This window comes from Podarcis bocagei (genome assembly GCF_964188305.1).
Source record: "Podarcis bocagei genome assembly, chromosome: 2".
Classification (NCBI taxonomy): Eukaryota; Metazoa; Chordata; class Lepidosauria; order Squamata; family Lacertidae; genus Podarcis; species Podarcis bocagei.
The window spans coordinates 60,315,791-60,341,285 of NC_138126.1; the positions used below are offsets into that span (position 1 = coordinate 60,315,791).

Sequence of the window (25,495 nt, forward strand, 5' to 3'; positions counted from 1 at the left end):
CTTTTAAAAACCTGCATTTTTGTTCAGCATTCATAAATAACTCAGAATTTGGCAGTAGCAGCCTATTTCAAACATTAGGCATGCAGTTCTAGACTCCTATGGAGTTATTTTGTTTACATAAAACACTGCAGAAGTGGGAATACCCCAAACTTTATAGTGTCAGAGATTTGCTGATTTATTGGCTGTTAGGAGAGCTGGACTGCCCATGAGGCAGGATGAGGGAGCCGCCTGAAGCAGCACCCCTTAAGGGGTGGCACACCCGTTCAACTGCCAAGGTGGAGGTGAAGGTAGAGGCATCTTCTACTGTAAGGAGCTAACCATATACATTTGAAACCCTTCCTACTTCCCCTTGCTATTCGTTGCCCCATTTTTAACCAATGGCTCATCCCTTCATCGGAACTTGGCTGTGTCTTGCTCCTATGGAATGTTCCCATCTGCACTGTGCTGCTTCAGTCAAGGTTTTACATTCTGTAAAATGTAATTTGGCATCCTCTCTTGCTCCTTGTTCATCTCCTCTCACATGCAACATTGAGCTATGTGGGGTTTTAAAAGGGTCCCCCAGTCCCTGACATTACTATTCAAATGCTATGAAGCTGTTGCTGACTTCATTGCACCAATGTTACAAAGTCACTGCTCCGTGCAAAGAAATGTCATTACCTAATTCACATGATTACACTATTTAAGCCATTTTTTTTATCGGACAAGGAAAACAAGGTGAGAGTTCCCAGAGAAAGCTAGTGTGATGCTTAAAAATAAAAAACACACTTGCTTGCAATTTCATACTTGTTGTAGATGGTTTGAACTTCCTACTTAGGATTAGTGTACTCTTTTGGGGTCATTTAGGGGTGCAGCTTGGCAGGTTAAAATAAGGGGCCTTTGGGCTTCCTGTGTATAGAGCTATATAATAATGCAGTACACTACTAGTCTTGCAACTTCCGTGGTAGCATCACACCCACACAGGCATTTCAACGCCACCACTAAAATGCAGCACTCTTTTGCTGTGTGGGAGGTGACAGCTGTTTGACAGTAGTAGTTAAAGTAAACCAGAAGCCACTTAAAGTTGTTGTGAGAAACATCTATGTACACTTGAAATTTCAAGATAGCTCTTTTCCCCCTTTGGGGAAATGAAGGGTGCAGGGAGGGCTAAATGGTACTTGGATTCGAGCCAGGTAATCACGGACTGGATTTTATGTCCCATCCAAGCAGCATATGTACCCACAGCGGTGCAGCACCCCACAACACGGTCACAGTGCTGCTTCTGTGCTAATTGAGAAGCCATCTGCTGCCCAGGTATCAGTTCCAGTTCCCAGAGCATCAGGAACTGCACAGATCCCTGACTTTACATTGCTGAAGAAGAATTTTTAAAAAGAGTAAGACTTTTAGGACCAGCCCCCAAAACCATCTCCTGAAATAATGCCCTGAAAATCAAAAGGCACTGCTGTGCCATAAACGCTGATCAGATTTTTTATGCGTATGTCACAGTAACTTTTAATCTGATTTAAATAACACCAACTTTAACCCAATTTTATGATTTAGAATGGAATTTTTTTATATCTCCAAAAAGATGTAAAAGTGGTTTAGAAGAAACAAAATTGCTTCCAAATAGATTACTTTTGTAAAATCCTATAAATCAATCTTCTTAATATTGTGCACTAAGAGGCAGGCTTGTGCTTACTGTGCATTTTCCAACCTCAATTTCCACCAATAAAAAATATACGATCCATACTAGAGACTGGGTGGATAATAGATCCAAGCCATGTGACTCAGTTCTCTGTAGTTATAACCTCTAGTTATAAGCTCCCTACTATGCTGAGCATTATCAGATAGATGGTAAATTAATTGAGAACTCTCAGGTTCTGTGCCTCTGGTCTGGACTCATGAAAGAGCCAACATTGCCCCATGGTGATTTTTGCAATGATCCATTAGATTCTAGCAGAACTGGAGGACTTCACATACATTTCCAATTAGATGTAAAGGGTATGACTACACCATCTTCCTAGGAAATTCACCATTTACAGTTCATGCTGAAACTGATTACCTATGAAAGCAGCATGACATCTTCCAGGTGCAAATCAAAGCCTTTTTTTAACAAAATGATGGATGACTCATCTACTATCATATTTCCTTTAAACTTCAGAAACCCAAGACCAGAATATGCATTCGTAACCATTTCCATATTGCAGAACAGGAAAGAGATATCTGTGTGGTGATACAAGGCTTGGGTACCTTAAGACCTTTCCCTACCTACATTCTTCTGCCCTTACCCACAAGGAAAAGGTCCATCAAGTCAACTCCAGCCTTCATGTACTCACTAGGCAAGGCCGTTACTCCATCAACTCTTTGACAATCAAATAATTATCATCAGGATCTATCCCAGCAAGTTGCAAAGCATTCTGTCATTTCAGCTTGGTATCCAAACCAAATGCAACCAAATCCAGAGCAGCTCCTTCTTACCCAGGCTTGATGCTTTTGTGCTCAGAAACTAAACAAAATAAAAAATTACTTGCCCGTTGCTGTCACAGTGCTACTTTCACAGGGACCCTCATCCTCTCACAGGCCAAGAAAACATGATCGCTTTGTTCCCCTCAGTCTCTTCAAAAACCAAATTTTGGAGGAGCAAGAGGGAAACTACATAAGGTTCCTTTCTGCATTTGTTTTCCTATGAGAATAGTTGTTAATTTCCCCCATCAAACCAATCAAAACATGCACTGCCATTCATATCCATATCAACCATATCCTTATCTATATTGAAACCAGCCACAGGAAATGCACTGCTTTTCAACACTGTTAAAAATTAAATGAAGAGCCTTACCTCCACCAGATGAGGTGTTGGGTTGAATCCACACATGTTGCAGACCTGCTGCTTACAGGATGTACAGGTATTATAGTTGGAGGGTTCACCGGAGCCCACGTTGATCTCTGCTTTACAGAGGGGGCACAAGACCCTTGCTTTCGGCACTTCCTTTGGCTTAATTACTTGTTCTGCTTTTGCTTGCTTTGCAGCCGGGACAGTTCCAGCCTTACCCTGCATTCCAGGTGTGGAGCCTGGGGCTTTAGGACCAGCTTCTTTGCTGGCATCGCTGAAGACAATTTTCGGAGGCACTTTGCCAGGGGACTGCTGACTTGGTGGGGTGGCCTCTGGCTGGACAGACATGAGTGTGCTTGCCTGGGTCAAAAGGGAAGCCCCAAATCCAAAGAGTTTACCAGTGAGGCCCTCTTGGGGCTGCTCTTGCGCCCCAGCACTGGGGGCAGGGGCCGAAGTCTTAGCTGGAGAGTCTCCCACAGTCTTTCTCTGATCAGTGGATGAAGGCTTTGCTTGCTGATGCTGAGGGGAAGACCTCACCACTTCCTGAGGAGCAGCAGGTTTTGGCTGGGCTTGGCTGGGTGGTTCCCTCTGGGCTGAAGCGGGGGGTGGTTTGGGGGTCTCAGGCTGCATGACACCAGCACTTGGCCTGGGGCCTGGCTGCATAGTTCCTGGTTGTTTCTCTGGTCCTGGTGCCACATGGGGCAGTGGCTGTTTGGCTGGGGAATGGGAAGGAGAAAGTGCCGGGGAATGTAGCTGCTGCTGGCTTTTGGAACGGGGCGCAGTGGTCATGTCCATCCCCAAAGCTCTCTGCATCTGGCAATTTAAACATAACCACTCTTGCACCTAGAAGACAAAAACAAAGAAAAGCCCATAAGGATACATGCACAACTCGGTCTTCAGACAGCTAGACTGGCAACATGAGAACACAGAACCTTTGTCCCTTGTTGAATGTTTCTTTTCCACCCAATAAACAAAACAGACTCAGTACATGTCTATAAACTCTTTCTCCAGAAAGATATTTTGCTACCCAATAAGCATCAGGGGTCCATCTGTCAACTATTTCTTTTCTTTCAAGGCCTCCAGTGAAATCTCTGTCTCTAATACATCCAGCATAAATTTGTCTCTAGGACCTAGTTCATGTCTGATGAAGGCCTCGGCCTAAGCATCCGAGGAGAATGTGGGACTGAGGAGCATGTAAGTCCCCCAACATCATCACAGCCATGCCACATTGTTTGTGTGAACATTTTAAAGCTGGTATTATCAAGCAAATGGCAGTGGCAACGTAGCTGGCCTCCATCTGGTGTTATCAGTTCAAGCAATGGCGGAGGAAGCCGCTCAGCCGCCTGGGGCGCACCATCCATAGGGGCGAGGCTCACCGCGGGGCCTCCAGAGTCTGCCTGTCTCCTCCCACTCAGCCGCCCTACAGCTGGTGGAGAGGCAGTGGGCGAACCGTCTGGGCAGTGCGGAGCCTGTGTGTGCCCAAGCCACTGCGTCTCTCCCAGGAGAGGGTCTGCGCGCACTGCAGGCCCTGCGGTGAGTGTCGCCTGGCATTTTGTCACCCCCCTCATTGTTGACACCTGGGGCAGACCAGCCCTACCACACACCCCTTCCTCCGCCCCTGAGTTCAAGCATGAACACAGCCTAAGCGGGAGCACAGCACCCCTGTGTGGTGCCAAGGAGGCCACCTACAAGTATGAGTGAGACTTAGTTTAGTGGCACTGTTCAGCTCAGTATTCTCCAATGCACTGGCTTATCTGGGAAAACTTGTTCAATGAATGGCCAACCCTGGCAGCAGCATGTGAAAATCATGTAGTACTATGTATACCCAGACAACATGACTTGCACACTGCTGCCAGGTTGGTCGTTGACTGAAAAGATTAAGCTTTACTACATTCTACAACCTTTCAAAGCTCTGGAAAGCAAACACAGCAGCATCTCAGAGGCAAGATGGAAAGGTTCAGCCTTCCTCACCAGACATATATGGTTGACTGGAAGCAAGACACATTTTCACTCAATACATGTGAAACCCCTAGATACAAAATGAAAACTGTGACATGCCTTGGCTAAGTACTAACAACTGAAACATTCTCCCCATGAGAGAGATACCCAGTGACACAATAATATCTGAATCAAGTTAATTAAAGAGGCTTTATGGGAGCTGCAAATCTTTTGATTCTTTGAATCCCCAGGACACCATGTGACTGTACAAATATTAATATATAACACACTGTTGGATAATCACAGTTCATAAACTGGAGATTTTCTTAGGCAAGCAATTGCAGTCCTAAAAAGCAGCGCAGTCAAGAAAGGTTTACAATACAGGAAAATAATAGCTGAGAATTTCAGAGTAAGGCTGAGACAGTTAGGGCAGCAGCAATGCATATAGTTGCTCTTCTAACCCAAGAAACCCAAAGCATGTATTAAACACCACCATTTTAATCCTATCCTCCCAATCTCCCTGAACTCTTACTGCTTGCCAGCCCCCCTGGTCCCAAACTATTTCCAAACTGAGGATCCTCAGCCCATGATTAAGTACCAGTTCATCTTCTGGGGCTAAAGCGCTGGAGGAGTCACACATTTGGGCCCTGGCAGTTCTAGAACTCTTGAAATGCTACTGCTGATACGAAGACTTCAAGGGGTGCAAGTGTGACGATCTTTGCAACTGATCACTCCGAAAGAAACGGAATCTACTTTTTCATTTAACCTTGGGAAACTTGCCCTTCTGGTTCTTTACCCACAGACCTAATACTATGTGAATCAGAGCAGAATGCACAGCCATTTTAGTTTCAACATTTCATAGCTTTGAAAGGCTGTAAGCAGACTTTTCAAAAATGAGGAGGTGAGGTAAAACCTTTCTCACCACTGAGAAAACAAACCAACCAATAAGGCAGTAGCAGAGTCAGGAACAAAAAAGACTGCCATTTTCATCCACCTGCCAGAGACACTTATTTGACAACACCAGTTTGAAAATGGATGAAGAGATACACAAAATAGCTTACAATTACAGATATCCTTCACTTCCTATATAATTTTTCAAAATCAACTATTACAAAAATGCAGTACTGCATTAATAAAATGGTTCATCAGTAGTGAAAAGGCTGTTGCCCAGTAGGAGAGCAATGCTTTGTATGCAGAATGGTCCTGAGTTCAATCTTCAGTTAAAGATATCAGATAGCAATGCTCAAAAACACCACCGCCTGAGACCCTGAAATGTTGCCTGTAAAAACAGACAATGTTATGCAATACGAACCAATGCCTCAGTGAAAAACAGCTTTGTATGTGCCAGGGAATTGTGTGTGTAGAATGTATTAATTTTGCCTGCTTTCTGGGACAATTGCTTCTTGTGTTCACGGTTGCTTCTTGTGTTCCTTTTACACTGGTACAAAAATCACAACAATAAAAATAGGCTGCCTCAGGAAGAGAGAGAAAGAGAGAGAGAAGAAAAACTGGAGGAAATGCTTCATAATCAATCAAAACAGCCCTTGCCTTGATATATGCAAAAGGAGAAAGCTAAATTCCTGTGATTTTCAGTACTCAACCAACCACATCTGTGTGTCAAAAAGCATCTGCAAAGCAACTGGTAGCTATATACCAATCTGTGAAATAGCACACTTATCAGAGATGCTTCCAGTGACGCTGACGCAGCAGTTAGTAATTGCTTTACTTAGCAGGAGAGCTGAAAAGGCTGCACTAAGACAGCAGCACTAGGTGAGATTGAACTAGATGTTCCAGCTCAAAGTGTTGTCATCTCTGCAAGCAACACCCCACCCAACTGTACCTGACAACTGCCCAGTTTGTCTACATTTGAAAAGGAAGCTAGAGAAGGATTGGAGAATTTGGTGCAGAAAAACTGGGGAGGAAAGGGGTAAGTACCCCTATTCACCTGCTGCATCTCCATTCAAACTTTACTGATCACAAACTGACTAACAAGGCTGTATTAAATGCAAATGTCTGTGATGTGTTGTTTACCTTGATTAGGCTTCCAGAAGAAGAAGAAAAATACTGGCCCCTCAACCCACCCCCTGCAAGCCTATTAACTTCATTCATTCTTCATTCTATTGATTTAGTATCTTAAAATGGCACAACTGCAATGAACACAATACAGACATCTTTTGCATGACTGGCAACTCACTCCTATAAATGTTTACTTGGAAGGATCATTGAGTTCAACAGGACTCACTGCCAGGTCAGTATGCATTAAGACTGCAACCTAAACCAGTCTTTAAATCATAATCAAGGCTATAGGTTTCTGTGCAACCGCATTTGTAGTCCAAAGATGAGAAACTGTGTGATTTATGAAAAAATGCAGGAATTGTCCAATAAAGTCACTATTTACAAAAAAAAACCCTACCCACAGAAAATCATACCTACTAAGCAGTGCTTTTTTTCTTTAAAAAAAAAGTTTAGGGGTACTCTCAGTTTCCTACTCATATTGAAATACTGCCCCTTAATGAGGCCAAACTTAGATTCACGAAATGTTTAGGGGTAGGCGTACCCCTGCGTATCCCCAGGAAAAAAGCACTGCTACTAACCATGATATACAGTTGTATGTAAGAGGGTTCCATAACTCTGAAAGCAGAATTAAACCCATCCTAGTCCCAGTGATTTTAAAGGCCTGGATTCCTGCTACAGCTTCCCCATCCTATAATCACTAACCAACAGAAATCAGTTTTATAGGGGCTGAACTTTTAGAGGGGGAACTTCCAGAAAACAGAGCTAATAAAGAATGCCCCCCACCCTGCGCGCGCGCACACACACACACATTCAGAAACTAGACAGCACAACACCTCTGTTATCTGAGAGCAGGTCTTCCAATCAAGACACTGAGCTGTCAATTATAATCTGCAAAACGTTCCTCCAGCAACCCAGCCCAAGGCAAAAGGACAACCCTTCCAGTTCATTAAGAAATACTTCTTGTGTGATTTGATGCCTCACTAGATCCCATTTAGATGTTCTTTGTCCTTTGGCTCCTGGAAAAAACCAAAAGGTCTGAGCACGTGCGTGCAGGCAGGTCTTTCTTCGCTGCTTTGCAAGCAAGAAATGTAGGAAAGCCTGCCCACAGTGAGTGTAGATGTATTCTCTGCAGTTCTAGGCTTCTTTCCCTTTGCTGTCTTAAAAAAATTGCAGCCAACACAGCACACCTTCAACATCAGCCCTCTCAATCAAGGCAACAGCATTTAGGGTGCTTTTTGGTGCTGTGCTGAAAAGGGCCATGGGACAGGCACGTGAACAAACAAGAAGCCTCAGGGCCCTGGCTAGTCACTCTTTGTCTTTCTCAGAATTAAAATAGCAACTTGAGAGGGAGGAGGGTGGCCTGAAGGCAACAAGGATCACTGGTGCTCAAAATTGTTTTCATTCACTGGTACCTTATGCCTGAAGCAGAAGCAAACACATAAAGACATTGGATTTTTGTACAGGAGGGGGGGAGGGGGTTTAGCTGGAGGGTACAATTCTGATGCTTTACACAACAGATATTATACTAGAAAGAGCAAACGGCTCTGAGTAAACAGACTTACATTTTATAACCTTAGCGCATGTCGGCATCAAGATATTCACACAAAACAGTGTTAGTCTGTGTGGGTCCACATATTTACACATCCCTCCCAAGCTGAAGGCCGCAACACATGTCTCTTCAGGGCCTCCTTTTACAAACAATGCTGCTACTTCTGAGCTTACAGGCAAAAAGTCTTCTGGCCTACTGCAGTGCAATGTACTGACAGAGGCTGCTTTGCAGCTCCTTCCTGAAAACGGAATGCATCTTCAAATTTGAACTCATTGCCCCGCCATGGGCGCACTATTGTTTTCACCTTGCTGTACTTCCCCACATAAAGCTGTCTACATTAACACAGCTAATACCAGGCTACTGAGAGCTGGAGGCCAACCATTAGCTGATTTTGTTAAAATTAAAGTTAAATATTGCCCCTCAACAAAGAATCACAGGACAGTTTACAGTATAAAAACGCAAAAATACACAACGTAATAACAAACAAAACAATAACCGTCCCCCCATACAGATTATTATTCACATGAAAAGCACACATTGTAAAACACCTCTCAATTTTCACAGGCAAGCTAAAGGTTGTGGCTTGGGAGCAGGCCAGAGGGAAGACCTAACTTCAGTTTGACATTGGGATAACGGTATCCCTTTAACAGGATCCTGGGGGCGGTGCTTTGTCCTGATGCCCGAAAAGGGGCTGATGGACCATAGCTCACCAAAATGGTGATCTTAAGGGTGGGGCCACCCTGATTTGATGTACGTGTGATAGGGTGACCCTTAACCTTGGTTAACCCTCTCAAGTATCTATCAGCAATTAGGCTGGTTGATGTTAGGATACACACACAATGCTGATGCCAAAACCTGCTAACATCTGTAATCAATAAAGTTGTGGCCTGTAAAATCCCAATATTGTTGTCTTGTGGTTTGTTGCAACTAATATCATAACTGCCCTGTCCCATCCATATCTCTACTGGGCCCGGGCCAGCAAAACATTTATAGGGCTGAAGCTTCCAGTTTACAGATTATCTCTTCCTCATGCTCGTTTACCATATAGAGTTCTTCCAGTTATAAATTCAGGAATAATTATTCCCTTAGAGAATTGTTTTCAGCTTTGAAATTTTGTTGGAAGGCTACAGGTAAAGTTCATAACATTGTCTATTGTTTGGCTGCAGCTTGCTGTTTATTTTATTTATTTTTAATATTGCATTGTTATGTTGTTATGTACTCAGTAGTATCTTGGGAAGAGCCAATCTTGGCTGCCATCCAAACAGCAGCTTCTGAGGAAGTACTGAAACAAAAATATGTACCAGAGATTTTAAACAAGGTTATCTATACTACTGGATAACAACATTAGTTGTATTTCTGCATGAAATCTGTACAGTAAATAGATAGATAGATAGATTCTTTATTGTCATTACACTAGTGCAACATTGCACAAGTGCAACGAAATTGGATGCCATCCCTTAAAAACAGTAAAAGCAAAACAACAACAACCAAACAAACCACCTTCCAACCACACCCACACCCACCCCCAAAAACTCCCAGATCTCACTATCGAGTTACAGCATTCAAAAAGGCCACAGCTCTTGGATAGAAACTGTTTTTCAGTCTATTTGTCCTTGACTTGATGTTTCTATACCTCTATGGATCTATGGATGCATGGGATTTCTGTATCTATTCATCGCATTGATAGGCATATCAGCCTTAATGATTCATATTGGTAGCTCAACCTTGCTGAAATTTAGTTCTGTATTGTTTCATATTTCCATTCACACAAGAGTCTCTGGTTGCTTATTGGGTGTTACATATATTTATTTTATAGCTTGAATTTTTCATTACCCATATGTCTTATCATTAATTGATTATTCATGTTACATTTTGCTCCATGACTTGGTCATTTTCCATATAAAATTGCCATTTGCTACATGGGCGTAGCCAGGATTTTTGTTGGGGGGGAAGGACTTATGTTGGGGGAGCAGAATCATCGTGATTGGTCAGTTAGTTAAGTATTTCTATTGTTTTACTTGATCTAGGGGGCCAGCTGCCCATCCCTGGCCCCTCTTGGCTACGTCCATAGTTTGCTGAAAACTTCACCAGAAATGGTTACTGTAGAACTTGTCGTGGAGTCATAAACAGAAGATTATTGAGTATATATTCAGCTATGGCAGAGAAACTCTCAAGACAAAAATCCTTAAATCATTAATTAATTTCAGAGACAGAAAATGAAATAGAATCAGATGGTATTCATATTATCTTATGTAAAATGCAAATTGTGTTCTCCAGCATCCTGCTAAAAACATTTTGTGCAAAATGTGCAAAAGAACCTCACAAAATAATAAAAAATAGAGAGCAGGGAAGAGTTCTTTCTCTATAGGTTGCATTAAAATGTAAGTTTTTATTTTGGCTCTTAACTGAACTTTGGTCAGATCACACAGAGAGGCCCCTGATAATAACAAAAATCTGTTCACCTATGACTGAATTAGAAATCTCTCAAAGTTGCCCAAGCACTGTTTGTTTTGTTTAGTTACTCAGTGAGCACTACAACATATATACTGAGTACAGTGGTACCTTGGGTTAAGTACTTAATTCATTCCGAAGGTCTGTTCTTAACCTGAAACTGTTCTTAACCTGAAGCACCACTTTAGCTAATGGGGCCTCCTGCTGCCACCACGTCGCCGGAGCACGATTTCTGTTCTTATCCTGAAGCAAAGTTCTTAACCCGAGGTACTATTTCTGGGTTAGCGGAGTCTGTAACCTGAAGCGTATGAAACCTGAAGCATATGTAACCTGAGGTGCCACTGTACTATGCAAATCAGTTCAACCACTCTGTCCAATTCCTCAGGATTTGTTTGCACAGATTTACATTTCCCCAGTATGCTCCTATGGACATCCTGGGGAAACAAAGCAGGATTGATTGACCTCCTCAACCTTGCACCCCCATGTGGATCTTTGAAAAGATGCCCCTCCCCAAATCGCTAAATCTGTTACTAAGCTATGACCACCCCAACTCTTCTAGGCAACAGGAAACTTTTTGACTTATCTTATAAAAGCAAAATATAAGTAGCATGAAATATGGCCAGATGGTTAAGCATACTGAGGCCTATCCAAGGCCTATGATTACAGTTAAATAGTAATTGGTTAATTTTAAGGAATACAAAATCACAAGACAATTCAAAGTATAAAAGGAAACTGGCTATTACAAAATATGACTAAAAGCAGACCCAAGAACAACAGCACCAGGCTGGAGAAAGTGCAAAGCATAGTTACAGAATTCCTAGCAGTCCTTCTTCAGGCAAATTCAATGCATATACTGAGCTATCCCTGGCCAGCTCCCCCCCCCTTTTTTTTTAAAAGCATCATCAAATACCTAGATAACTTGAAGATTTGGCATTATTTTTCTTGTGTACTGCTTTTCTTGAACTATGCTTACAGATAATGCCTTCTGTTATGTTGGATGGCACATACAAACAGGTTCCTATCTCCCAATGGATTTGTATTTGTAATTTGAATCAAACAGAGAATGTAATTCACTATGTACTGAAATATCCCTCATATGATTGGTCAAGGGGAAATACTTGAGAAATAACCTAGCTTAAATAACCTATTTTGATTAGTAAATCATCTGCTTATTAGAATAGACTTACCCTTTTGTCAATTATTGTCAGTGCTGCATGCCTTAGCAGCAAGGAAATCTCAAAAGGAAGAAATGGAAAAGATCAGGGCAGTTAATGTAGGGAACTCCTAAGCAGATAACAAATCCGTTTGGTTCAGTTTAAATTGAGATATTATTGTTCTAGATCTCCCTCACTCACACACAATTGTATTTTAGTATTTTCCCCCTATAATGTAATTCGTTTGATGAAACTTTTATATTGAACCTTTATCTACTTTTATCAACGGCTAGTATAATATGACTGATGAATGAATGACAGCTTGCTGTGCATAATTTTTGCTCCCTGAAACATCCAAAATCTGGAGAAGTGAGTACAGTGGTACGTCGGGTTAAGAACTTAATTCGTTCTGGAAGTACGTTCTTAACCTGAAACGGTTCTTAACCTGAGGTACCACTTTACCTAATGGGGCCTCCCGTTGCCGCCTCACCGCTGGAGCACAATTTCTGTTCTCATCCTGAAGCAAAGTTCTTAACCCGAGGTACTATTTCTGGGTTAGCGGAGTCTGTAACCTGAAGCGTCTGTAACCTGAAGCGTCTGTACCCGAGGTACCTGAGGTACCACTGTATTCTGACTGGGATTTGTGTTCCAATCCACAAACAAATTTGGGAATGTCAGATCAAGCTGGTCACCTGCAAAAAGTGGAACAAACAAATTCCTTCTCCATCCCTAGCTGACACATCACCAAAAACCTCTGATGACCTGCTAGCAGTTTCCTCTGACCCTTCCGTCAGCTCGTTTGCTTGGAGATAGCAATTGAACTGAGAAAGGTATGAGTCCCATGATTCAAAGGCTGGGACAAATGGCAGTAGAGGCATGAGTGAAGCCATGGCTCCGATGCTGATGTGGAGGGCGAAGGATGGAACCCAGTGCTCTAGCCAGTACGGTCAGCTCTGAATTGGGTTCTGGTCAGTGATTTCGCTCAGTGTTTCAGCTCAGTGATTCCACTCAGTGAGTGTCCGAATCTGGCTGTGCTCTGCTGTCCATCCATCCCACCTTTGTCACCAATATTAAAAAGTGGGTGGACATAGCAGACGACACAGAGATGTCTCCAAGTACTTCTTTATAAGTAAGCTGGAACTGAACTGAACTGAACTGCTCAGCCGGCCTGCTTTTATAGGCAGCCGGCTGTCAACATTGTAACAACAACAACAACCCAGGGTTTCCCGCCCAAATTAACTGATGTGGACCTGAGTGAAAACTATATACACAATACCCCTGGTTGCCAGGGTGAGAACTTCAGTACATAACATATACGGAATAGCATGATGTAAAGAATAGAATCCTGTGGGTCCCCATAAGGCTGTGGCCCCACACCTACCTTCTGGAAACACCCAGTCAAAGCACAGTACTTCCTAACCCTAAATCAGTCAGAAATCCAAGGAGGATGTCATAGCCAATGGTATCAAAGGCCAGCAAAACCAACAGGGATGCAGTCTCTTTGTCTGGCTCCTGGTAGAGGTCTTCCACCAAAGTAAGGCTGCTTTGGTCCCAAGCTAGGCCTGAATCAGATTGGAAAAGATCTAAATAATGTATCATCAATATCATTAAATTTCTTTATTGCTTTCCAAATTGTTCAGGCCTATAAAGGCTGATTGTTAGGTTAGGTTAGCTTTACCTAAACAGAACTTGTGCTGACTTATAATAAATCATATTTTAAGTAAGGTAAAAATCACAGTGATGCAGGCATCCAAATCTGTATCACGACTAACAGGTGCTTTGTGTATACACTATACTTTTAAAGCAAATTTGAAACACATTTCCCCTCTCAAAGAATTACGAGCACTGTAATTTGTTAAAGGTTGCTGGGAATTGTAACTCTATGAGGGGTAAACTATAGCCCTCAGAATTCTTTGAGGTGGGAAATGTGCTTTGAAGGTATACTGTGCACGCAGCCATTCCTTATACACAATACAACCAAGCCGTACACCCATCCCTCCCGAGATCGAAACCTACATATGCTTAAGTAACATGAGAACTGGGTCTAAAAAGATTATGTCAGGGGAAACCTATTAATTTGTGTACCAGCTGCCTCACTTGGGCAAGCTGCTTTAGTAAACCCAGGAGTGCCACCATTTTCAGTCTCCTGCAGAGCTTCTTAATGTACTCTGTGTGACATTTCCAAGGATTACAGCCAGCCACTCTGTAGTGGAAATTATTGCATCATATGGACAAACCACACAGCATCTTCTTGTTAAGAACGATTCCTCTCCCAATATGCACACGATAATATGCAAACAAAACTGCAAGGTGGACAAAGACACTGCCTACGTCTGCTACCTGTGTCTATCCTCATTCTCGCCCTCTTTAAAAAGGCTTCCCTCAGGTAATATATTTTATAAATCCTGATTCTTTCTGCAAGGTTGAATTATGTACAGCGACAAGAACTTCTGCTTTATCAGGGCAGTGTTTCTACTAGCTGCCTGGTAGTGACTATTAAATTGGAAGAGCTCTGTAGCTGACTATGATGCAGAGGCCAGAACCGTGACTGATGCAAGCAGTGTCTGCGCCACTCTGATAAGAACATTAGATGTTCCTGAATAATCTCGTCTTTGCTCAACATTAAAGCTGGTATGTTTACTGTTTCTGGCTTGTATGAGAGAGAGAGAGAGAGAGAGAGAGAGAGAGAGAGAGAGAGAGAATACCATTCATCATATCCATTAGAAGTGAAGGAATTGCCAAGAAACAGGGTAGAATAACATTTCTTTCTACTGTCCACTGTGCTTCTCTCTGCACATATGTATGGTTGTGGCAGAAAGCCAATGGTAAATTACTTGTCAAACTAGAAGTTACTCATCCTAGTCTTGGGAGGTGAAGGGGTTCAAGCTTAATTTCTTAAATTCTGTTTATACAAGGAGGGAAACTTCAGCTTGGACTTACATAAAATACCCGGTTCCATGACCCAAGGTTATGGACACACTCTAAAACCAGAAAGAGACATCCTTTGAAAATGCACCAGAAATTGGAAGAAAAAAGATGCACTACTATTAATTCCCCATAGCAGCAGCAAGACACTCGGAGATTATGCCTCCTCATTGCAGCATTTCTAACTGAGATGCCTATAAAAGTTTTGTTTTCTGGAAGCACAGAGTGCAAGGACTTAAACAATCAATTTTATTAGATGACCCCGAGTTTTAGTCTTTTGGCAGAGGGAGAAATCTGCTCCCAATCAACTTTATTCACACTGTCTCTCCCCCACCCCCCTTAACAGCCTCAACCAAACACATTAGCCTTTTGTCAGAAACAAGGTGCTCTTTTTATGATGGGGCAGAGAGATCTGCACTCAGTATTTATTTATTTGTCATTTATTATTCAAGATTTATTCCACTCTCTTCAAGTATCAGGGCATCTCATCATAAAATATTAAAAACAATATGAAGTAAATAATACATAAAATATGTTAAAAATAGCAAATCTATAAAAGCAACATAAAATATAATCCAAGCAAAAGAGATCGCCAGGAAAATAAAAGGTCTTTGCCTGGTGACAGAAAGACATCAGAGTGGGTGCCAGGTGATCTTCTGGGAGTGTGTTCCAAAGCCAGGGCTCCACCATTGAAAACGCCCACTATCCAGTAGTGACCCACCAGAGCCCAAATGGCCAAGTACAGACAGACTCATGTGGAGATAGACAATCATTCACAATATAGAGCCACTCCATGTATTTGCATATTCAGAAGGGATGGCAATTATAGGAGATCTAGAACTCTTGGGGGATGCAGTAGGGAGAAAAAGACCAATGAACAGAGCAAGGGCCATGCACACAGGGATGACTCTACAAAGCACTTCAAATGCCACAGTTACTTTGTTTCATCTGTCACTACAGTCTTATCCATTTACAACCTCTTGTTGCTGCACAAGAATTATCATGCTGGTTAATGAAATTAACTGCACTTGTCTGAGTTTTTACATTACATATATTGTTTTATTTAAGCCTTCTATGCCCATCTAAACAAAGACTAACAACAGCAGTGAAAGAGTTGAATCAGCTTGCAAGATCACCTCATATATGCCCACTTGACCGCTTTGATCTGTGTAACTGGCACTGTGACAGATGTCACATAATACTCATTCTATGCTTGTAAGAAATGGAAATTGATTTTGAGAGTAGCAGCATCCACACTTTGGAACTCCCTGCCTTTTGACATCCAGCCCTTTAGAATGTTGGCATGTGTTTTAATCTGGATTTTAAGCTTATTGTGGACTTTAACTATTTTTGAATGTTTTAAATGATAATTTTATTTCATTTTTGTAATAAACTTAAATGCAATACAATCAAGTGGTATATAAATCTTGTGAAATATGTAACATATATAAATAAATAAGATGAACACACTGGTTTCATATGGAAATTTGTAGTACAAACCTACATCCTTTAGGCCAGGGGTCAGCAAACTTTTTCAGCTGTGAGCTGGTCCACCATCTCTCAGACCATGTGGTGGCCCATTTTTGGGGGGGAAATGAACAAATTCCTATGCCCCACAAATAACCCAGAGATGCATTTTAAATAAAAGCACACATTCTACTCATGTAAAAACACGCTGATTCCCAGACCGTCCGTGGGCCGGATTGAGAAGGCGATTGGGCTGCATCCGGCCCCCAGACCTTAGGTTGCCTACCCCTGCTTTAGGCCATTTTTGATTCAAAATAGTCACAGGACCTATAAAAGTGACATTTCAAAATCAAAACTTAAAATTTCTTGTTTTTACAGTCCACTTAACACTCCTTTGAAATAAAGGCAGATGTCTCAGACATGACTAGTGAATACAACTGGAAATGTCATCTGTTTTAGTCTAAGATGCCTAATATAATTCCCGATTTTCTGTTCTCTTATAGCTTTGCTCATTAACACAACTACTTCTGCTGGCTCAACATACTTAATCTCTGCCTGTTTTTTTGAAAGCTTGAAGAAAAACAGCTCAGTTCCGCAGACAAGAAGTAAGGAAAATAAATAGTTCTCTAGTTCTCTTAATACAATGCCAGAGATGCTTTTAAATCAGTCTAGTGCCCTGGACATGGAGGCACAGGGTAAGACAATTGCCTCTACCTGTAGAATGTATTAATATCTCATTCCTCCTTATTGAAAATATGCTGAGAGTAATAGCTTAACCAAGACTGAATAATGATTTTCAGTGAGAATTCTGGGGAACAAGCTACAGATACATACAACTGCATGTAACAATACTTCAGCAGCTTCTTCTTGTAATGAAAAGCGATTACGGAAAAGGTTTTTTTTTTCTTATATCCCAAGAAAAAAATATTTACAACGATCAGACTACTTCCTCCTTTCAGGTTGCTGGAACCAATCTGTCTTAATGAGCCATTAGACACCCTACCAGGCTTTGCCCCTCAAATGTTTTCACCCAAGATGGGTCAGCGCTGGCACACAAGTGGTAGGCCATGTGTATCTCCACATAATGTGGAGTGGGGGAACGGATGCATTGTCTAACTGGTTCCCCACCATACATTATTCTGCTGCCACTCCCCACTGCAGTTCATTTCCCCACTATGGGGCTCCAGAATGCTGGAGTTTTGTTATGTACATTTTCATGTAATGTGCCCTTTAGAGTATTTTCTTTCTTCCCCAGTGTTTAAAATGAAACGTTTCAAGTTACAAACTGTCAAGATTTGCAAAAGCAAAACAAACAAATCACTGAAGAGCTACAGTATGTTGGGGGGAAACAAAGAACTTTATCCAGGATTTGAGAATATGTACTGCAAATGACATGCCCAAAATATAGTAAGCTTTCTTTGCATTTGTAGAAATCAAATTTCATTTCTTAGTATTTTAAGTTATACTGAAGTATGCATCTGGAGCTCTCTTTTTTTGCACCTCAGAACACTAGAAATACTGGATGGTGGATTTACAGCGCAAGCAGCTATTTGCAGATCCAGGTATGTATGTGGGTATGCTTTGCAAAAACTCTGATTCACACCATTCTACGCCAATGTACTTAGTTTGCAGAGGTTCAATGACTAGAGTGTCTAAATGGTGAGCAGATATATATCTCACTGGCTCACCTGTGAATCCGTCACTATGGAGTCAGTCTTAAAACAGCTGAACATATTGCGGTTTGTCAGTTAAAGCCACCTAGGTTTCAGTTCTCAAGTCACTAGTGCCAATGGTTGACATTAGGGGTTCTGCTGATACAAATATGAATTTGCTTTTCATTAGAAACAACTGAGATAATTCTAATGGCAGATATCACAAATGCATGCTTCAACAACTGCCTAAAACTATGCATTTGGAATCTTGGCACATCTGGCTATCCTTGTTCAAGGCTCTTCCCGCTGCCCTTGGCAAAGCAGCAATTGCAAAGACGAAAGCATGCTGTTTTTAATACATCCAAAGTTGTTGCCTTTGCTACCTGCTGCTTTAATTACTTTTCACCCCCATGTTCCCTCTCCCACACAGAAAGCCATACGCCTACATCCTTTGAAGAAAGCGTAATGTTTCAATCTGAAACGCCCATCCTGTTTATCATACCTCTTAAACGCTGCAGAACTCCTGCTTAGTCTTGCTCACTCCTTCTATCGGAGGCAGAACATGTGGATGACACAATCTAAAGAGGACTGTCGGTAAAACTAATTGCCTTATTCGTTGTGAATAATGTATCCAACACATTTTTATTAGCACTTGCTTCATCTTTTTGTTTAGTTAAAACACTCCTTTCATTATTCTCCCCCACTCTGTAAATGAGAGGAGGGAACCAGAGCAGGAGAGGAAGGAGCAATTGGAACTGTTTGCACATAAAGCAACCTTAGATGTTATCAAAGGTTCTGAACAATTGTACACTGTGTTAGTGGGGATAACTTGTTGTTTCTCTTTAATAGAATGATAGCAGAATCCTATACTTCTCTATTTAGAAATCAGTCCTGCTCTGCTGAAACCTACTGCCAAGTATCTGGGTGTATGGCATTGCAGTCAGAGAAATGAAGTTGAGAAATATGCCATTATGTAAAAGGCTTGTTAGCCTGCAGTTCCTTCTCAATTAAAGAAATGATGAAAATGAGGGAACAGAAAATAAATACCGAATTAGAGAAGACTTAAAAGAACAGGTATATTTAGAAGTCAGATACTGCAGCAGATATAAAAAGAAAGCCAGATGCTTATTTATTTCTTGAATAAAAGAGTAAGAAGATGAAAATGCAACAAGATGAAATCTCAATTAGCGGATATTGCCCTCTGGAATTCAACGCAGCATGGGAAAAGGGCTTAGTATAACTTACAAAACCATTCACAAACATTTTCAGACTGGTTTATAGTTTATAATTACAACACCAGTAAGGCAAACTATGTCTTACCAAGATGGTGTGAATGTGTGAGCTCCTGCAGAAGAGCTCACTTCAACTTTGCTCATCCTGACCATTTTTTACTGCCATGCTGAACTAAGCCAAGGTTTGGCTTAATGTGTTGTCCACACCCAGGCTCACGGTAGCCTCCTCATTACCTATGGACAGCAGCCAAGAAAAAACTTTTAACAAAATGTTTGATAAAGGATGTAAAGAGGGTATAATCAATTTGAAGAAGGGCATTATCAAGGTAAGCTTAGGCCATAAACCATGCTTTTTAAGGGGATAAAATTCTGCCCACATATATAACATTCTTCTTTGCTGCATCATGTCAGAGTAGGTTAATTCTGAATATAAACAAAAAATAATTACTGGCCAAAGGTCAAATCAAGAAGACAATAGTTTGAATCTACATTGCTCCTCCATTCACACAAGGAAAGGAGTGATTTCCACCAACCAACCCCCCTCTTATCTACAGCCCCACCCCATAACATCCTTTCCTGAGAGTTCCCTAACCCCCAGCAGCAGATTTCTGTGGAGCACAATGTGCTACAAAGCAAAGCGGGAGGAAGAAAAGCCATTTTGTAAAAGTGAATGCTATTCCATTTACAGAAGGAAAGAGATGTTCCAAACCCATATGAATGAATAAAAAGTTATACAACAGCACTTTCAGTTGCATAAAAACCTATCATCGCTGCAGTCAACTGCTATAACACAGAGAAACACAAAACCCTGGCCTAACATCAAAGTTGATGTTTAATCCTTGAAACAAATTTTAACAAACATGTTTCAGATTATTTTTATTATTATATTAATCACACAAAAAGTGACCTGAAATCAATTTTATAAGAAATTCAGAAAAAATATGCAACTATAGGAATATATGGTTAAAAAAGATCAGGTTCATTCATACTGTTGTTTAATGTGGGTAGTAAGCTTCCTAAATCTCCATTAATTCTCCATTGTCCATATGACATTCTCCCTCTGGACAATGGAGAATTAATGAAGGTACAGAAAGCTGACTATCCATATTAAACAACAGTATGGGTGGCACCCCTGTTTCTTCTGCTGTTGATGTGGTTTTTATGACTATGTGTGCTGCTTTTGGGTTTCTCCCCCCATTTTATTGTACTTTCATTCTAAACCAGCTTACATTGATTTTATTATAGAAAAACAGGATATAAATGTTCAGATAAAATTTAAAAGCCCTCTTTATACTGCACCCAAAATGTCACTTTTTGTTCTCTTCCTTTTTTACATTCTGTGGCTGCATCTAAGGCTGATGTTTCATTCACTAACTATTATGGCTAGCTATAGAATCATAGAGTTGGAAGGGCCCCGGGGGTCATTAGTCCACCCCCCTGCAATGCAGGAATCTCAACTAAATCCTCCATAACAGGTGGCCATCCAACCTCTGCTTAAAAACCTCCAAGGAAGGAGAGTCCACCACTACTCAGAGGAGTCTGTTCCACTGTCAAACAGCTCTTAGTGTCAGAATGCTCTTCCTGATACTTAGTCAGAATCTCCTTTCCTGTAACTTGAACCTATTAGTTCGGGTCCTAGCCTCAACTGAACAGATATAAGAGTCAGCAGCATTCTTCTCAAAACTAAAACAATTAAGCCTGACATGATTCAAAAGTGATGCTACCATAGTTGGGAAAACAGATCCTACCTGGGTTCAGAATGAGCAATAGCTTGATTAATCAACTATCTAAGCACAGAGCAATGAAAGAAAATATGGTTCCTCTCATGCAAAGAAAAATTAAATGCCAAGTGGGTGTAAACACCTTGAAGATTGCACTTAATTTGTAGTTCCCTAAATTATCAACATTCCAAGTAGCAAAGTAATGTCAAAGGATGTTCATAACCTTGCTAACACTCCTAAGCAAATCCATGCTCAAGCATCATGATGAATTATCAGGCATTGGAGAACCTGGTAAACACAGCACTTAAAGCATGCACTTGTGGAACAATTTAAATCAACTCATCATACTTCCATGGATGCAAAAAAAGTTTGCTAAACTGTGTTTAACACAGACTGGAATACAGAATCTGAGCTATTCAAACAAGCAGTGAATCAAGTTTGGGAAGGATCCCAATAATTTTCTAGTCCTACCATCAGCTGAAAAAGTAGAGGATGATTTTTCAAACCTCATCGCCTCTTCAAAGAGACTCCTATTTGCTTTAGACGGAGCTTCTCCCACCCACCCACCCACCCATGAAAACCACCAGTAAAACTCACTCCCATCTGAATTATTTCTTCCCTGGCAGAAATAATTTAAAACTTTATGCCCCATGTTCTGGATTGGGGGCTCTACGCTGGCAACTTATGTTTTAAAACCCTGCATTTAGGGGCACCGCTGTCTGTTTGGCCATGAGATGGCTCTAGTTTGGCCTTTAGGTGGTTCCAAAAGTATCTAGGAAACTTGTTCTTTCAATTAACCACCTAACTGAAGCAAAGTTGCCACAAAAATCTATGCCTCTAACCCTGTGGATTGTAGCAGTGGATAACAACTGTTATTTATCATCTTTATGGTCACCTTTAAGGATCTGAAAATGGATTGTTATCAAGTAGTCATTTAACTGCCTTTTCTCACAGCCTAAATAGTCTTGATCCCTAAATGTTTCTAAATCTTTTCCACACTGCCATTTTCTTTGGCTTGTTAACATGCTTCTTAAATTGGACGTGTTAATCCAGTGTGGCCTAATTAATGCTAAATTTTACAATTGTTACTTCTGCAAACTCATTCTGCAAATGTATAAACTAACTCACATGAAAAGCTCGTACTTTATTTAGAATTATTTTCACCAGAAGACTGAAGATGAGGGGGCAAAGGAAATACAAATTATGGTATTAGAACCACACTAGAGCCTTTTTGGGGAGAAACAAAGTAGAATACAAAACTTCTGCACTCAAGAATCCTGACCAACATGTGTATTTTTAAAAGTATATTATAATCAAAGAGATCCAAACTGACTTTATAAAAGCATAACTGGGATCATCAAGCATAACAATGCATAAATGATTCAGAGCAAGAAAAATGTATTTTATATACTGCACTGGTTATTATGGTCTCATCAACACTACACATTTAAAGCACTGCTATACCACATTGAAAAACCATGACTTCCCCCAAATAATCCTGGGAACTGTAGTTACTGTAGTTCAGAGAGTTGTTAGGAGATCCTTCTTGCCCTCACAGAGCTACAATTCCCAGAGTTCCCAAGGGAGAGAGATTGGTTGTTAAAACCACTATTGAGAACTGCAGCTTTCCAAGGGGAATAGGGGTCTCAGCACCCCTAACAAGCAGTGGTATGGTACTGCTTTAAACACATAGTGCAGATGATGCCTTAAGCAGATAAGCAAATGAAATCTATTGAGATATATGTTGAGGGAGGCGGGGGACTAATTCTGTAAATTAGCAACTTTGTTTTATCCACCTAAATGTTCACTGGAATCTAAAAAGCAAAAGAGCCTACAGATTATCTCCACCTCAGAAAAAGGCAACAAGAATTCAAGAAGCAAAGCTTTCGTCCTGTCAGTCAATCAGAAAGCTAAAGGAATGATAGCACTACTAATGTTCAACAAATGACGTTTAGGAAAAGAATTTCCTGAAAATAGCCTTCTGGCTTAACACCAAGTCATTCATTTGCAAAGGCGAGAATTATAAGAGGCATCCGAAGAAGATTTGCCCCAAATACATTATATAATAGAAACCACAGAAATATATTACTGTTCAGAAAATGATTTCTCCTTCATTGTTAGCTCTTGCATTCTGTCCCTGGATATTAACAGTTACTATTCTTCCACCTTGTAAAGTGACAGAGTAGAAGGGTTGCCATGTGTCCTCTTTTTCCAGGACATGTCCTCTTTTTCTGGGGTAAAATATCTGCCCGGGTGGATTTTTTAAATTTGCCAAAATGTCTCTGGCTATACTTTCTGGATGAGACATAGACATAACTGGTGGCTGAAGACTTGCTTTCCGCTTCTCTTCTCCTGCCCTCCTCAGCAATGTATCACAGCTTCTATAGCCTACATATAGAAGGGGTACAGTGGTACCTCGCACGACGAATGCCTCGCAAGACGGAAAACTCGCAAAACGAAAGGGTTTTTGGTTTTTTGAGTTGCTTCGCAAGACGATTTTCCCTATGGGCTTGCTTCGCAAGACGGAAACGTCTTGCAAGATTGTTTCCTTTTTCTTAAAACCGTTAATACAGTTGCGACTTGACTTCGAGGAGCAACTCATAGCACGCGGTGTGGTAGCCTTTTTTGAGGTTTTTGAAGACTTTGGTGATTTTTGAAGCTTTTCCAAAACTTTTTCGACACCGTGCTTCGCAAGACGAAAAAAACCGCAAGACGAAAAAACTCGCGGAACGAATTAATTTCGTCTTGCGAGGCACCACTGTATTTAAAACGAGAGTCGTCATAGCATCCTCTTTTTTTGCTCTTCAAAGTATCACAACTCTACAGGGTAGTAAACCAGAAGAGACCATTGTTAATAGATCCCCCGCCCGTGACTGTGTTTGTTTTGTTTGTTTGTTTGTCTGTGTGTGTGTGTGTGTGTGTGTGTGTGTGTGTGTGTAAAAATTGCATTCATAACAATATATTGTCTCTGGTTTGCCCTATAAATTACTTTGTGGCTTTAAAACTACAATAATAAACACATGTGCTGACATGGTGTCAGTTCAACATGCCTACAGTGTTGATGCCTTTTTTAACATGTGGAGTTTTTTTTTGGAGGGGGGAGTTATTGGGTTGTTGTTGTTTTTATTTTGATTATGTATTTTCTGGTTTTATTCTGTGAACTGCCCTGAGACCTGTGGGTAAAAGATGGTATATTTGTTAAACAAACAAACAAACAAACAAACAAACAAACAAACAGGTTTGAAGCATTTTATGATAAAGGCAGCTTAACATACTTATTTGCTTGTACAGTCAAAATATGGAATCAGAGGCCTTCTCTGTGTGGCTGCTCAAAACATCCTCTGTGGCATCAACACTTCACATGATAAACAATAATCAAGCCCTTCAAATTGGTCTCTTTCAAATTCACAAGCATCATATTCCACAATTAGGATTACTTCTTTATCTAAAATAGTCGCTCATATAGTTCACCAGCCTGGATTTGCTGGGGTGTTTTTTTTGCTAATTTTCATTTAAATGGGTGAACCTGTGACTCTCCAGAGGTTGCTGCAGCAACTCTCATCAGCCCCAGTGAGAAAGCCCAATGGTCAGAATCTGGAGGGCCAGAGATTTTTCACCCCTGATATAAATCCTCCTAAATAACAAAGAAAGGAAGCAGAAGTTTTCCAAGCTGATTTGTTTTGTGACTTGCTAGAACAAAAAGTAAAATGGGCAAATTATGAAATATGCCGACAAATACCGTACTTTTCCATGTATAAAACTAGTTTTTTCCCCCTTAAAAAATAATGCAGAAAAAATGGGGGGTATCTTATCCATGGGTAGTGCATAGGGTGAACGTTTGACTGATTGCTGCCGCGGCTGTTAGCCGCTATTGTGCATGTTATTGGTTGCTGTGTCAATGGGTGGTGTTGATTTGCTGACACTGCGGCAATTAGGCAGACAATTGGCAGCTTCTGCCGACGAAAGGACAGACGGGAGGCGGATTTTGCGAGACGTGCTGGTGAGCAACCCCCCTCCACAAAAAAAGCTCAACAACTCAGGGCTATCTTCCACACACAAAGAGCTTAACAACTCTGTGCCATCTCCCCACATTCTCTTAGAGTCCCCCAAAATAGGGGGCTTCTTATACAGGGGGTGTCTTATAGACGGAAAAGTACGGTATGTCATTTGAATTTATAGATCCTTTTGTGTATTCCCAACCTTTCCATACTGCTTAATACTATTCAGAAAAGTCAGTTTCATTTATCTAAATGGAAAAGGATAATGAACATTCATTGCAAAATATATTTCACATAAAGTACTCAGGCAAATATGCATTAACAAAATCAGGACATAATTCAAGCACAGCTGCTGTACAAACTCCATTAATTTCAAACTCCATTGAAATAAATGGAGGTTGAGCAGTAACAGTGGTTAGGGTAATGCATCTTTAATTATATGTAAATAATTTTGAAATGAAAAAGGGCAGATAGCAAAACATTGCAACAAATAATTCATCCAGTTTAAATCACAAATGAAAGGCTGTGAGATGAAGGATAATGTATTATGTTATCTCCCTGCTTGAGAGATGCTCAAGTGAGTTAA

At 40.9% G+C, this 25,495-nt stretch overlaps 1 protein-coding gene across 4 annotated transcripts in view; it reads right to left on the reverse strand.

Moving 5' to 3' along the window:
- The window catches only part of BSN (bassoon presynaptic cytomatrix protein), a 206,362-nt gene that overhangs the window by 153,557 nt on the left and 27,310 nt on the right, over positions 1 to 25,495 (reverse strand). For all 4 annotated transcript variants that reach the window (XM_081185800.1, XM_081185801.1, XM_081185798.1 and 1 more), the window contains exon 3: positions 2,813 to 3,649. In XM_081185800.1, the coding sequence (XP_081041926.1) occupies positions 2,813 to 3,649 (837 nt within the window). The remainder of the gene's footprint in view (positions 1 to 2,812; positions 3,650 to 25,495) is intronic.